Consider the following 15,233-nt stretch of genomic DNA (forward strand, 5'->3'; position numbering starts at 1 on the left):
ACTAGTTTGTTACTTAAGTAACTATCACAGTAATCATAAAGAAAGAATCTAAGTGTTTTGGAGAAGAAAGAAATTATAAAACCGAAAAAACACATAACAACATTTAATGTGTTGATAGTGATTTGATCAATTTATATTTAAATAGTTTTAAGGTAACTTATAATTGAAGATATCTCTGTATATTTAGATAGCATTTGATTCATATATAAATAATATCTTTGAAAAAGTTTAAATGAAACTGTAATAAAAATTTAAAATGGTTAGTAAGACAAAATTATAAAATATTTTGATTTATAGTCCAAATCACCTTTACAAAATTAAAATCACTTCCTCAAACTAAACCATCTTCTTTGGAGGATAATCTAGATATTTTATAAATTAGTATATTTAAACATAATATTCTATTACTGATATTCTTCTATTTGGATGTTATATGAAATTTTGAGTAGAAAGAAGGTAAAATTACACCTGCTTAAAGACTGTGTATTAATTAGAAAATAGCGAAACTATAGGGTGTACTTTGTAAAATTCTCTTCAATTAACTACGGACGGCTATGATTACTTTATCAATAAAAGATTAGACGGCAGATGTTATGTTTATCAATAAAAGATTAGACGGCAGATGTTATCTCTGGCTTGCCTATATATAGCCGCCAGGGTTAGGGTTTGGGCGGAGGAGAGCTACTAAGCGTAAGCGGCGCTAACTCCAGAGAAAAGAAGAAGAGAACGCTACGATGGGTAAGGAGAAAACCCTAGTTATGATCTACATCTCTTCCACGAGATGAATTCTCAAGGGTTCTAATCCACCATCGTTTCGTGGTGATTTCTGCCATGGTGCTCTTTTCCTCTCGCAGGTATCTCCCGGGACTCGATGCACAAGAGGCGTGCCACTGGAGGGAAGAAGAAGGCATGGAGGAAGAAGCGAAAGTAATGCCTATGTTTCCTTTAGTTTAAGTTAAAAGTTTTCTTCATCTGATGGTTGCTTGATAGTTAGCTTGCTACTGTGGTAGATCGTCGAATTAGTCTTTTTTCTCTTGATTTTGGGTCGATTTTCTGCAAAAAAATTGAATCTTTAAGTAATCTATGTGGTTTCTTTTTTCTTTTGCTTATTGACATATACCGTGGTGGGTTCTTTTTTGTTGTGTTTATACGTTGTTTTCTTCTATTTATTGGATCGCCTAGATGGATGAGATATGTAATACTCTTATGATCTCTATATTGACTTTTACTTGCAATCTTCTGTGATTTTTAGTATTATTTTTTTTGGTAAAGATTTATCTGAGATTTGCACTTTTGCTCCGTTAAGGTATGAGTTGGGCCGCCAGCCTGCGAATACTAAGCTTTCGAGCAACAAAACAGTGAGGAGGGTTAGGGTTCGTGGAGGCAATGTGAAGTGGAGGGCCCTTCGTCTTGATACTGGTAACTTCTCATGGGGAAGTGAAGCTGTTACCCGCAAGACGCGTATCCTTGATGTGGTGTATAATGCTTCCAACAATGAGCTTGTGAGGACGCAGACACTCGTGAAGAGTGCTATTATCCAGGTTGATGCTGCCCCCTTCAAGCAGTGGTACCTCCAGCACTACGGTGTTGAGATTGGTAGGAAAAAGAAGACCCCTGCTGGTGCCAAGAAGGAAGCGACAGAGGTATCTTTCTTTTGCATTCATGTTCTCTTTTCATGCAGATCATATACTTGGTGTGTTGTAGATTGAAGTGGTCCAATTTTTTTTCACTTTCGATTTCTTTTTTTCATTTGTATTTGTTGGTAGGATTATTTCGCACTGTTTGTTCTAGTTTTAGTCTGTCAATAATGCAATATTGAGATTATATTCCTGAGATATCATAAATGATGGACCAAATGAAACAGTCAGTATATTTTGCATTGCTCATGATAGCATGGCATGTTGGGTTTCTGATTGTTATGTTTGCTGTCAATTTTAGTCAATTGATTCCCTTATTTTTGAATTCTTTATCTCTTTTGGCTGGTCCAAACAACTTTGATCTTTTGGTTGAGTAAGTTTATTGGGTAACAAATGTATAGCAATTGCTTATTTAGATTGAATAAGATAATAGTAGTTTGATATGCCATGTGAAGAATATTTCATGTTCTGGTAACAACTGTTCAATATAACTTCCCTCTGGGGTTTTGGGTGCTGAATTTTTTGATTGTTGTTTCATATGGTTTGATCTTTCTTCTGGTAGCGATTGACATAATATGGATACTTTGTGATCAGGCTGACAATGTTCAGTGTAGATGAGCAAGTTCTGAAATTGTCATGATTAGCATATTCTTGACTCTGGACTGTTGGTTTGGGGTGAAATCATGTTAAATGCAGTTGTGACCGAATGTGATGGCCGTATACCTCTGTGAATTTATTCCAAACTCATCTGTTTCTACAGGAGTCTGTCGGTAACAGTTTCTCTTTTTTGTTTTTTTTTTGAATTTTTTTCTAGCATATATCTAGTCAAAAAGATAGTATCCACTTCTCTATGTTTTAGAACCATGATAGTTTGAAATGACAGCATTTCTTGTCTGAAGGTGTATAGTCAACTATTGCTATTTGTCATATGAAGTTTCTGTTGATCGGTGTGAGAACACCACATGCCAAGAGAAGTTTAGTATGTTGTCATTCTTCTGTAGTCATAAAATAGATCTGTAGTGAGTCTTTGATTGTGCAGGTAGCATCAAAGATAGTGTCATAGTTGGGAGTCTTGAGGCCCCTCTTAGGTGATGTGTTATAGTGGCTACTTGCCTTGGCACTTGAGAAATTTTAACTTTTGTTTGTTTCTCATATGGTCAGATATATGTTGATCAGGAATCTTCTTTGATTCTATTCAATAGTCACTATCATTGTCTGTCCCCTGCTTTCTTCTCTGCTGTGCAAATATTCTTAAGTAATGTAGCTATTCCTTAATGGATTTCATGACTTTCCTCAAGCTGCTATCGTGAGGATGAAAACTGAGGAAAGATCTGTAGCTGCATGGGTATATGAGGCTTTATATGGGTAATTTGAAATGCCATTTGTTGTAAATTACATGTGTAATTGTTGTTTACTCTTTGTATTATTCTTGAGGCAAAATGATGTTGGTTGTGGTATACTAAATACTTCAATTTGGTTTATGTAGTCTAGATGCCATTCCTTTCTGACCCCTTAAATTTAAGCTACCTTGATTTAGTTAAGTTTTACTTTATTGTTGACTTGGTTTTCTTGACTCAAATGGTTGATAAGTGTGCATTTCCTTTTATTGGCGCCAGGAGGTTGAAGGTGCCACTGAGGAAACAAAGAAGAGCAATCATGTTACCAGGAAGATTGAGAAACGCCAGCAGGAACGTAAACTTGACTCCCATATTGAGGAGCAATTTGGTGGTGGAAGGCTGTTAGCCTGTATCTCTTCCCGCCCGGGTCAGTGTGGCAGAGCCGATGGGTAAGAAGTTCATACTATTTTATGGAAACTATGTTTCTTGTTCATGGTTGATCTATATAAACAAACATTTCTAATAAATCATGCTCATTTATTTGCGCTCGAACTTTTTCGTGTAGATATATTCTCGAAGGGAAGGAGCTAGAGTTTTACATGAAGAAGCTGCAGAGGAAGAAGGGCAAGGGTGCCGGAGCAACTGCTTAAGCAAACTATTCTTAGGTTTCCAAGGCTTTGAACAAGCCCGTTTATGCACTTTGTTATTTGATATTTCAAGTTTGGAACTCCTGACTTTTTGTTTAGAGTTTTAGACTTCCGACTTTTGTTGCTGGTTTTAGAAATTTTGACATGCAATAGCTGTTTGCTATGAAAAACATACTAGTCTATTCCTGTGAGGGTTATTGGTTGAACTATATTCATAAATCTATGCCGTTGCAGGTGGATTGCCGTGTCGACACTGTTCCGGCATGGTATATGCCAGCGGGCGGTGGTGCACGAGATATAGATTTTCTAGGAGTTGTATAATTTCAGAGTAAACTCGACGGTGATAACTTGTGTAAGATTTAGTCCTTCCTATTCACCAGCAAAAGTATTCCTGGGTCGTATGCATATGGCTGAACAGCCAGTTTGAACTTGAGGCTTAGGGAAGAGGGAGCACATCTGCTTCAAAAAAGTTTTATAAGTAACAAGATTAGACTGGGGATTGCATTTGAATGCATATTTATAAAAGATTAGCTAAGTTTAATCTTGTAGTTTGGTGCGAATGACCTCCATCCCCTCTAGGAATTTCATATCATCATGCTTCTATCCTCAGTAGTAATTTTTAAACGATGTTCCTTTTAAACTGGAGCTTTAATCCGTGAATGTTTGCAGATAGGTATAATAACCAGAACGGATCTCTTTCTTAAGAGATATATATTAAACAAAGGCAGGCCATGCAAAGAAAGAGAAAAAATGGGCAGTCCAAACACATCCCTAGAGAGTGCTGAAACCCATCTTTCAGTTTTAATTCTAATTCTAATTATAGGACCAGTATACAGAAGTTATTAGTATTTGTTATTATTTCAAACTATTGTTTGATTACCTCAAACTTAAATTGGCTCGTCTAAGTAGATCTTTTATATTTCGAAATAATAAAAAAAACCTGATATTAATTTATTAAGCAAAATCAATCGCAATAGAAGATTTTCATTTCAAATTAATTATAGTTTAAATATAATAGAAGATACAAAAAGGCACTGCGAGAATGTGTATGCCCATACTTAGTATGTAAAATAATCATACAACATAGAATAAAAAGAGGCAGGTTACTGTAGGATAATGCAGGGCTATAAGTTCGCTTTCTATGTAAAATAACAATGCAGGAAATAAAAAAGAGAAGATGAGAGAGAAAACTTAAATTGTAGTTGAGACTATCGGTATTTAAGAGAAGAGTAGAGAGAGAACAAATTAGAAGAGTAGAGAGAGAACAAATTTTAACTTTAGCTGAGGTAATTTGTAATTAAATATTATCTAATCTTGAAACAAAATAGTAATTATGGATTATTATTATTAACTTATTTTTTTAAAAAATAGTATGGAATAAAATGAGAGAAAATAAAGAATTACTATACTATAATAAAGTAAGTTGTTGTTTAGTAACTACACCAGAAGATTTATTCTAGAATAAATTTATAAGACTAAATTACGAACAAATTAATCCTACAAACACCAATCCAAATACATTCTCCTCTTGGGGTTAAACCAGCTCAGCTCAAGGATGCACAGCAGTCCATTTAAATTACCGTACCATTTAAAAAAAAAAATTCTTAATATTTTTGTGTTAATAGTAGATCATAATTTATTTAAAATTCGATCAACATTCGTTTAAGATCTTCATATCCGTTTAATTAGGATATAGTTTTAAATTTTGTTATCCATTCAGTATCTATATCCAAATTAAAAATACAGATACCAATGTAGGTTGAGCACTATCCAATCAGTATCCGATTTGTTTTCACCTTTAATAGCTATCTAATTAAATCACGGTACCAGAATCTTATAATATCCAACATCCAATGACTTCAGAATATCATGCAACACTCTCAACCATCTCACGAAGCTATGTGAACGAACAATGAACAATAAAACAATCCATCTCCTCTTTGACAAGCGTATTTATCACATATAAACAAGATTTCACCCATTTGGTCACAAAATCTACAGCATTTGACACTATAACAGCAACATAAAAGTGTTCTGCTACATGATATATACAAGATGGATTGGATTGAAGTGCACCAAATACCAATTAATCCGAGTTCTCCAGAACTCTTCTGCCAGTTTGGAGATCTGAATCAGGATCATGTCCAGAAACCAAATTGGATGGGCATTCATGCCCTGACATAATTAAATTTCACATTGCACACACTTAGATAATACAAAGACTGCACAAAGGAATAAAAGCAAAAATAATTACTACTCCAGTGGTTGAGCATTGGATGAAAGGCTACTAATTAAATGAAGAAGAGGATAACTAATATGAACAATCTGACAAACAGGATAAACCAGAATATAATTTTGCATTCACAATGACAATCATTCAGAAGGATGATGTTAGTTTGCACACCAATAGAGCATAGGTCAGTAAAGAACAGGTAATCTATTACCTTTTCATTTGAGTACAAGATAAGAATAACTTAGCAAGCAGCTAGAGCAGCATATGTGAATGTATAACAGACTAATCTATTATAATGGAAAATTTTGTACCTCCTGAACTAAGCTATCAGCATCAACCCAGTCATGTTGAAAGATGTTAGTAATTTAGTATCAAGTTCCAGATTTAAAGCACAGCAGAAAGATAGAAAGTTATTGTGCCTCTGGACACCCACAGATCAAGGGGGTGGGTTGCAAAAAATAAACAAATAATTGTTAATGCAAAAGTTGAAATTAATACATTGGATTTTACTATTCAATTTATATGTTGGATGGCTGTTGGTTTGGTTGCTACTGAAACACCAAGGAAAGCTTTATTTTATTATTTGAATAAAAAATAAGTATATATATATATATATATATATATATATATATATATATATATATAAATATAATATTATGAATCCAACACTGACTCTGATCCCAATATAGACAGTTATAGGTTGCAAGAAATGAAGTTGTCTCATGGCTATAAAGGATGTCTTGAGACTTCTTGGAAACAGAGACCAGCAAAGCAGAGTAGCAGACTGCAACTAAGAAAGCATGGGGTAAGAAAGAGCGAAGAGGCTACAACTGCTGCAAAGGATAGAGAGAGAGAGAGAGACACACACACACGCACACACAGGAACAATGTGGTTATTTTAGTTCTTTTTTACTGGATTTGGGGAGAGTTGAGAGGGTGGTATACAAGGGTTTGGGCTCAAGTTGTCTCATGGCGATGAAAACAAAACAGTTGCATGCCTCGATCACCAAAGTTTTCCTTACACTGAATCAGAAAAATCTTGGTGTCTTTGTGTTGATTTATTTTCTTTCTCTGCTACTCGCGTATGTCTTGTTGGTGGACCACTTTTGCAGGCACAACACAAAGTAATAGTGTTGAAATCTATCATTCATGTTCACAAAGTAATAGTGTAGCTAAAATCGAATCTAGATTGAATCAAAACAACGTAGTAGTCTTTGCAGTCTATATATATTCTCTGGTAAATTGGTCTTTGATACATACTGGCTCCCATGTCCCAACAACTTATGACTTGTACTTCAATAATGTGGATTGAAGGAAGTCCATGAGATGGGTAAAAGATGAAACATGTCCTTACATATAAATTTGCTCTCAAACAATTTATTTAAGCTTACAAATTGAGCAGAATGATACAAATTAAAAGTACAATCACAGAATAACAAGAATCAAAATGGAGTTACTGAACAAACTGCAAATCATTGAAATGGAATCCATATAGGAAAGAAAAACCAATGGATTCTGAAGTTATCGATACAAGACTCGATATATCAAGCAACAAAATGATCCAGCATAAGTAAATTAAGTCCACCAAAGATTACAAAACAATCTAGCACAAAAGTGTCTCAGCTTTTGAAGTTGAAAATTTGAATTACACTGCTTTGTAAATAATCATCTCTCCTGATATCAGTTTGCATGCTTCGAAATTGTTTGAAGTTATATTGATAACTTACAGCTCCTTAAATCATACATGAAGAAGCTGACATTAAGTTAGTTCTCTTTACTATTTCACTATCAGATGTCTAGTGTAATGATTGGAAAACAAAGCATATGTAATATTCAACAAATCATCATAAATTTCCAAAGAAAATCTATACTCGGATGTTATTCTGTTGTAAAAAGTGTACAAGACATAAGATACATTGCTGCTGATTGTTTTCCGTTTAACAGGAATTATTATCATTCAACTAAATTGATATAATATCAAATCAAAACCTCAAACTCTACAATGATTTATTACCCCCCACTTATCGGAGGAATGATGGCCAATTCATCTCCATTCTTCAGAACTGTAGTTTCGGCAACATATTCCTCATTCAACGCCAGAACCATGAAGCTATATATTTCCTCTAATTTGGGGAATTTGGTTAAGAGCTTATTCATGCAGTCTCCGGCCGTGCTACCGGCCAGCATTTCAACAGATGCATCTGCCACTCCAGTGAGATCACGAGCTCTCGCAAAGAACAAGACCTTAATTTCGATTGCTGGGCCAACAATGGCCTCAGGTGCGTCGTTTCCTTTCTGGGTTTCAATCAATTCAGCAGTATTACCCACAGAAGAAGAATCTGAGAACAAATATTGCATATGTATCACTTTCTAATCTCCTTCTAGTTATCGATCAACACAAATACTAAGAGAATCTAAGAAAGGATACACAAAGCTCAAGAGCAAACTAATCGCTTGTCAGGTAAAGACTCTAACAAGCACAAAAAAAAAGGTCATTTATAGTATAATTAATATCCAGATGTACCAATAAAAAAGGAAAGACAGCATCTTGAGTTAGATTAAAAGGTGGATAGGAACATCTAAAGAAGTTGGATTAGAAATTCAAAGACCGATTAGAAACCCAAACGAAATAATTAGAGGAAAGTATGGATAAATCAAGAAGATGAATCGTGACAAGAAGAGGGAATTAAACAGAGGTATTCGAGGTGAAAGATGAGACCTTTGAGTTGTTCCCCCATGGATGCGACCTTCGTCGTTTCAAGGAAGCCCAAAGCGAATCTTCTCTCCTTTTTTTCTTTGAACGCTAAAATTATTTAAGATTTGTTATTCATGCTGATTTAATTTTTTTAAGACTGACGGAAAAAAGCCAAGAAATAAAATGGAAAAAAGAAATGGCCGGAATCGTCCTCGGAAGCCGGCGGGAAGAGGCCACTTGATGTGGCCTCTCCCAAAGGCGAGGAGAGCCCACGAAGGGCAATAACCGAGAGAGCTTCATCCCCGGACCGGCACGGCGTCGACACGAGGCCGCCGGCCGGCCGATCGCCCGACAAGACCGAAAGAAGGAGAGAAAGGAGAAAACAATCGACTAGGCTAATTAAACTGAAATTAATTTACTGGAGGTGTAGCGGACTCACCGGCGGACCGTTCTACGACGACGGCGTGCTTCGGCGGCGCTCCGGCGCGGCGAAAAGGAAAATAGGTGGAGCGACGACTGCGCGGTTGAAACGAGAGAGGGAGAAGAAGAGAGCGAGGCGAAGAAGGAATACAGAGACACACGTGCCCAGCACGTGCTCACCCCTTGGGGGGTTCAGCACGCGTCGGGCATGTGCGCATGAAATAGGGAGTTATTATGATCAATGCCCTACTAACGAAATACAGAATATTTTGCTCTTTTTAATAAATAATAAATTTAAATGTCTGAGATCATGTTTTATTGATCACCTTAAGATTAGGGATATTATGATCATTAAACATGTATAATAAAATTAACTCATATATATGGTAACTCTAGGTTAGGAGAACTATGGCTGAGTACTTATGTTAGATGAGTCTACTCAGATTCAAATTTCAATGTCACTGATGGTTAGTGTTGTAATCTAGAAGCCAATCGTTTGATGATTGTATTCTAAGTTTTGTTCATGTAATTGGATGATTAATAGATCATTTTTTCCCTTGAGTATTTTATTATTTATGGATTATTCGAGTTGAGGACTTGAATTATAGAACTCTATAATTGAAATTAATAAATACTCTAAATAGTCTATAATCTTGGTGATTAGCATGGAACACTAATTGACCATTAAAAAATTGGTATGTGGATTCAATGGTGGTTATGTTCTACAAACCATGTGATCAAGGAGTTAATCAATTTAACCATATAAATATCTATTAGAGGGCAGGGTACTGGATTGACCTTGAAAATGAGATATCATATGGATTGTGTTTGTGACGTTAATATTTCAATTGTGTCTTGAATCCTATAGTATGAGATGATTATATTTCCTACATAATAAATATGTATATGCAGGTATTGTCCAACGCTGATCGTAACATGCAACTATACAGATAATGTATCAATATATATATATAAAGACTATTGATGTCCCTCGTATTTTAATATGAGTGATAGTATTGTTACGAACCAGATTTGTACCGATCTAGATATAAAAAACTTATGATATTTTTGTGGATGACAGTCTCGGAAGTTAGGGTCCTAGTAGCTTTGGTTTTATGTAAACCCGGGATCGAGTAAAAAGTTAACAATAAAAGAGTGAAGGAAGATCAAAACGGGGTAAAATTGTAACTATCCAATGTTGCGACGGTCGTCGAAGGGTGGTAGACCACCAAGAGTGGTGGTGGACGGCTATAGAGTAGGGTGGTTCGTGGAGGAAGATGGTGGTTAAGATTTGAAAGTTTGAGAGATTCTACAGCTACGATCTACTCCAACGAATAGAAGGACGATCTAATGACTAAAATAAATGATAAGGACGAGATAATAAAATAACTAAACTCAATAATCAATTTTACGATAATTATTAACTCATGATCACTCCTATTTATAGGAGTAAAATCTTAGCAAATCAGATCCACATACAGATTATCCACTTTATTTGAAATTCAAAATAATAAGCAAATCTAACTAAATAACTCAACTCGATTCTACTCGACTCAACTGACTTAACTCACGTGGTCGAATCATATCAATCCACCATGCTTTTGACACCTTGTCCTCTAAGTGACTAATCTCTCACGTACTTATACTTGTACAGCTTGTCGGCTCATCAGTGGACTTTCTTTGGTTCATCCTCTTTGAGTCCACCTAGGAACATGATGTAGGCTGGTTGGCGCTTGCATTTATGACCGAAGCAAATTGGTCATCATAGTAAAAACACAAGTCTTTCCTTCTGCACTCCTTCAAGTTATTAGGTACAAAACAGTGCGAGATTTGCTAGCAATTGAGCTAAATCGTTTGCGTGGGCTGAGTCACGATAGGTGCAGTCTTTAGTGGGCGTGGGCTTGAGTCGGTACCGATTCCATTTGAGCAAAACTAATTTGGATCGTGTTGAAATCTATCTTGGACATTCACAACATAATAGTGTAGCTGAAATCGAATCTAGATTGAATCAACCAATATTTTCATTATTATTATCATCGTCTCAGTATTGCTTTAGTTAATTAAACTTCTGTTGACCTATGACATAGTTAGGTTGAATCAACCAATATTTTCATTATTATTATCATCGTCTCAGTATTGCTTTAGTTAATTAAACTTCTGTTGACCTATGACATAGTTAGGTTGTTCTACAAGACACTCTGCACATTTTTCTCTTCCCCGAGTGTGCACCCTTTCGAATAAGATATGCATGTCTTTATTGCATGTATAAGGTCTTTGCAGTCTACATATTCTCTAGTGAATTGGTCTTTGATAAGTACTGGCTCCCATGTCCCAACTACTTAATGATGTGCTTTCTAGATTTCTGAAGTAAATTTTTGTCAACAGAATTGAGGATTCAAACCAATCCACAGCATTTGCACTTCAATAACGTGGATTGAAGGAGGTCCATGAGATGGGTAAAAATGAAGAAGGTCCTTATATGTAAATTTGCTCTCAAACCATTTATTTAAGCCTACACATTGAGCAGAATGATACAAATTGAAGTACAATCACAGAATAACAAGAATCAAAATGGAGTTACAGAACAAGCTGCAAATCATTGAAAAGCAATCAATACAAGACTCGAGAAATCAAGCAACAAAATGATCCAGCATAAGTACATTAAGTCCAACAAAGAGTACAAAACAATCTAGTACAAACTACAAAGGTATCTCAGTTTTTGAAGTTGAAAATTTGAATTATGCTGCTTTGTATAAAATCAACTCCTGATCAATTTAAAATAATGTAGATCAATTTGCATGCTTTGAAATTATTTTAAGTCATATTGATAACTTACAGCTCCTTAAATCATATATGAGGAAGCTGATATTTAGTTAGTTCTCTTTACTATTTCAGTATCAGATGTCTAGTGTAATGGTTGGAAAACAAAACATTTGTAATATTCGATAAATCATCATATATTTTCAAAGAAAATTTATACTCGGATATTATTCTCTTGTAAAAAGTGTACAAGAGATAAGATACATTGCTGCTGATTGTTTTCCATTTAACAGGAATTATTATCACTCAACTAAATTGATACAGTATCAAATCAAAACGTCTACCTCTACAATGATTTATTACCCCCACTTATCAGAGGAATGATGACCAATTCATCTCCATTCTTCAGAACCGTCGTTTCGTGAACATATTCCTCATTCAATGCCAAAACTATGGAGCTATATATACCTCTAATTTGGTGAATTTCGTTAATAGCTTACTCGTGCAGTCTCCAGCTGTGCTACCAGCTAGCATTTCAACAGATGTATCTGCCACTCCAGTGAGATCACGGTCTCTCGCAAAGAACAAGACCTTAATTTCGATCATCGGTCCAGCAATGGCCTCAGGTGTGTCGTTTCCTTTCTAGGTTGCAATCAATTCAGCAGTATAACCCATAGAATAAGTATCTGCGAACAAATATTGCAAATATATCACTCTCCAATCTTCGTCTACTTATCTATCAACACAAATACCAAGAGAATCTAAGAAAGGATGCACAAAGCTCAAGAGCAAGCTAATCACTTGTTAGGTAAAGAGTCTAACTGGCCTCCTTTTAGTTGGGTACAGTTCAAGATCTACACCTGCTTGGATGCATAGCTCAACTACTGCCGGAAGCCTCTGAACACCAAAGCTTTCCTTGCGTCCAACTCTCTGCTTTCCAACTCTATTGAGGAGGTGGTAGCAATATGGAAAACCAACATCTCTTATTACTCCTCTCCTCCACACATGAGTAAAATTCCTAGAACCACATCTAGGGCCCTCACATGTCCTTATCTCATGGCCAATGTGACCAATGTGCACTTCTGAACAAGACCTAGAGATACAAGTAACTATTATTTGCATAATCTAATTCTCACTTTTTATCACTGCCAATTACAAGTATTCACAACTTGGAGAAAAATGAGGAATGCTCCATAGGGAGGTACTAGGGATGGAGAGATTTACCTGCATCTTTTCACAGTGATGGCAGTATCACCATCGACAAATTTGGCGAGGGAGCAAAGCAGCGTCGTCTTATTCCTCCTCTCCTCCACACATAGGTAGAACTCCTAGAACCACATCTAGGGCCCTCACAAGTCCTTATCTCATGGCCAATGTGATTAATGTGCACTTCTGAACAAGACCTGGAGAAGCAAGTAACATTATTCACACAATCTAATTTTCACTTCTCATAACTGCCAATTATAAATATTCACAACTTTGAGAAAATGAGGAATGCTCCATAGGGAGGTGCTAGAGATGGAGAGATTTACCTGCATCTTTTCACAGAATTGGCAGTATATCACCATTGACAAGTTTGTCAAGGCCGCGAAGCAGCGTCTCTCTTGCAGTGTAGACTTGGTGGGCTACCTCAATAAGGTGGGCTATGAGGAGGCCATTATTAGGAGCATGCTCAAAGTCAAGGACCTTACATGGATTTCTGCCTGATTCACTTCTCTTCCTTAGCCCTATGGATCAGAACTTTCATGGGTGTTGGGTATTGGCTTCCTCTCCCATTTCCTTCCAGGCTTGAGAATATCAGCATATGGAATTTCCTCATCTTGCCCATCATCTTCCTGCAAATTTTCTTGTCTCTTCTTTGTTAAAAGTTCTCCTTCGTGAGCTGAAAGGGGCCACAAATTTGACTTGAATTTGAATTTTCTTCATTCTACAAAAGACATACTGCATCAGGGGCCTTTCCAGCAGCATTCCTCATCCAAGGTGTTTGCAATTTTTGCAAATGCCAGTAAATTTTCTAAAAGAGAAAGGAATGGTAAAAATATGTGACTATAAATATGCGCTTATAACTCAAATTTAACTTGTAATCTTTGATGGTCATTTTTTTAATTAAGGCAGTAAAATGCAGCACTAAAATAAGATTATCAAGTGAAAACTTACACTGCGATGAAATATGAGAAAGAGGGAAAAAAGATTACAAAGTACCAACTGAGATACAACTCCATGCAATAGTCTTAGAAAGTAACTTAAAAATTTAGGTCTTGTAATGTGCGCCATTCAAGGCTTGGGCTTATAACATATCATTTCTAGATTATATACTATGTTATTTGATGTCTTAGATTTTCCTTTTCAGTTAGTGTTTTATTTTCTGTAATGTACTGCTAATTAGATCTCATTATCCCAAATTTTACAACAATCTAAAGGAAAGTAAAGCCGACCAAATTATAGCCTTCAAAACCAACACGAAACTTATCATTTTACTATCAGACTTCTATAAGGAAATTCAGCAAACATCTGTTGGGCACTAAAGTTGAATCTTTACATAACATTACATAGCAAATCCTTTTTCCCATGACCGTTCTCCTCCTCTTGTACACTCCTAACATCTCATAGTGAAGGAAAGCCGAACGAAAAAGAAAAGAAAAGAAATTTTTTACCACTTATCACTCCATGGCCGAGCAATCAACAGCTCCAAGATAGCCATGATGCCGCTTCTCAAGCGCCGGATCTTCTCACATTGTAAACCATCGAGGAAGGAAGAGGGAAACTCTCTTCTACCACCACCTCGTTCGTGCTGCAGTTTCACTCCTCTCTTCGAAAATCTCCGAAGGAGAGCAAAGTAGAAGCGAAAACAATACACTGATTTTATGTATTAGGGATATTTTCATTTAACACCCTGTATTTTTCACAAACCTAGATTAGGTGAACACTAGTATAGATAATATATTCTCACATCCTTCTTCTTTTTATTCTATCTAGGTATGGTCATAAATGATACACAAATAATAAACATTATCCATTTAATAATCGAGGTAGGGTGTGATGATGATATATTATAATTTGATGTATGATTAAAGTATAAGTTATTTTAAAAGTGTATATTCTCGAGCTCCAAATATGCTAGATTTTGAAATTAATTTTGCGCCAAACTTAAACTGAACTGGATTACACCCCTAGGCATTGGAAAGCTAATATACGAGGATATTCTTTTAAAAAAGTTAAGTGGAAACTTAGTAGTGTCCCACTTAAAACACCGATAGGATTCGAATTTAAGAATTATATTTATCAAAATTGGACTAGATGTTGACCTAATTGAGGTCGGATCATTGGATTATTGGTTCAATCAATATGTCACCAAGTCGGATTGCAGATTTATTTAAGACTTATAGTTGTATTTCCTCTATTAAGTCATGGTTAACAAATATTTACGCTTAAGTACATCAATCATATGACTCATAAAAAATCATATCTTGATTAAAATTTTAATTTCTTAAAAATATAATTATT

The 15,233-nt window shown here is 35.7% G+C and overlaps 2 protein-coding genes and 1 long non-coding RNA gene across 5 annotated transcripts; 1 reads left to right on the top strand and 2 right to left on the bottom strand.

The window, feature by feature from the left end:
- Positions 1 to 644: 644 nt before the first annotated feature.
- On the top strand, positions 645 to 3,830 carry LOC140771901 (small ribosomal subunit protein eS8). The gene is made up of 5 exons (XM_073113726.1): positions 645 to 738; positions 855 to 927; positions 1,307 to 1,643; positions 3,254 to 3,423; positions 3,540 to 3,830. The coding sequence occupies exons 1-5, from the start codon at positions 735 to 737 to the stop codon at positions 3,622 to 3,624; spliced, it is 669 nt and encodes a 222-aa protein (XP_072969827.1). The 5' UTR covers positions 645 to 734; the 3' UTR covers positions 3,625 to 3,830.
- A 3,875-nt stretch (positions 3,831 to 7,705) lies between these two features.
- On the bottom strand, positions 7,706 to 9,147 carry LOC140772171 (molybdopterin synthase sulfur carrier subunit). The gene is made up of 3 exons (XM_073114099.1): positions 8,989 to 9,147; positions 8,574 to 8,657; positions 7,706 to 8,193 (listed from the first exon to the last, which is right to left on the bottom strand). The coding sequence occupies exons 2-3, from the start codon at positions 8,590 to 8,592 to the stop codon at positions 7,865 to 7,867; spliced, it is 348 nt and encodes a 115-aa protein (XP_072970200.1). The 5' UTR covers positions 8,593 to 8,657; positions 8,989 to 9,147; the 3' UTR covers positions 7,706 to 7,864.
- A 2,782-nt stretch (positions 9,148 to 11,929) lies between these two features.
- LOC140772311 (uncharacterized) lies at positions 11,930 to 14,567 on the bottom strand. Of its 3 annotated transcripts, none has more exons than XR_012106283.1 (5): positions 14,384 to 14,567; positions 13,262 to 13,743; positions 12,954 to 13,132; positions 12,531 to 12,822; positions 11,930 to 12,415 (listed from the first exon to the last, which is right to left on the bottom strand). It is a non-coding gene; the product is annotated as an uncharacterized lncRNA (long non-coding RNA). The 3 variants fall into 3 exon arrangements; XR_012106282.1 differs by having other exon boundaries at positions 12,590 to 12,822; positions 13,262 to 13,656; positions 14,384 to 14,566; XR_012106281.1 differs by having other exon boundaries at positions 12,590 to 12,822; positions 14,384 to 14,566.
- Positions 14,568 to 15,233: the final 666 nt, after the last annotated feature.

This window comes from Typha angustifolia, chromosome 12, assembly GCF_048772165.1.
Source record: "Typha angustifolia cultivar Huaian chromosome 12, ASM4877216v1, whole genome shotgun sequence".
Lineage (NCBI taxonomy): Eukaryota > Viridiplantae > Streptophyta > Magnoliopsida > Poales > Typhaceae > Typha > Typha angustifolia.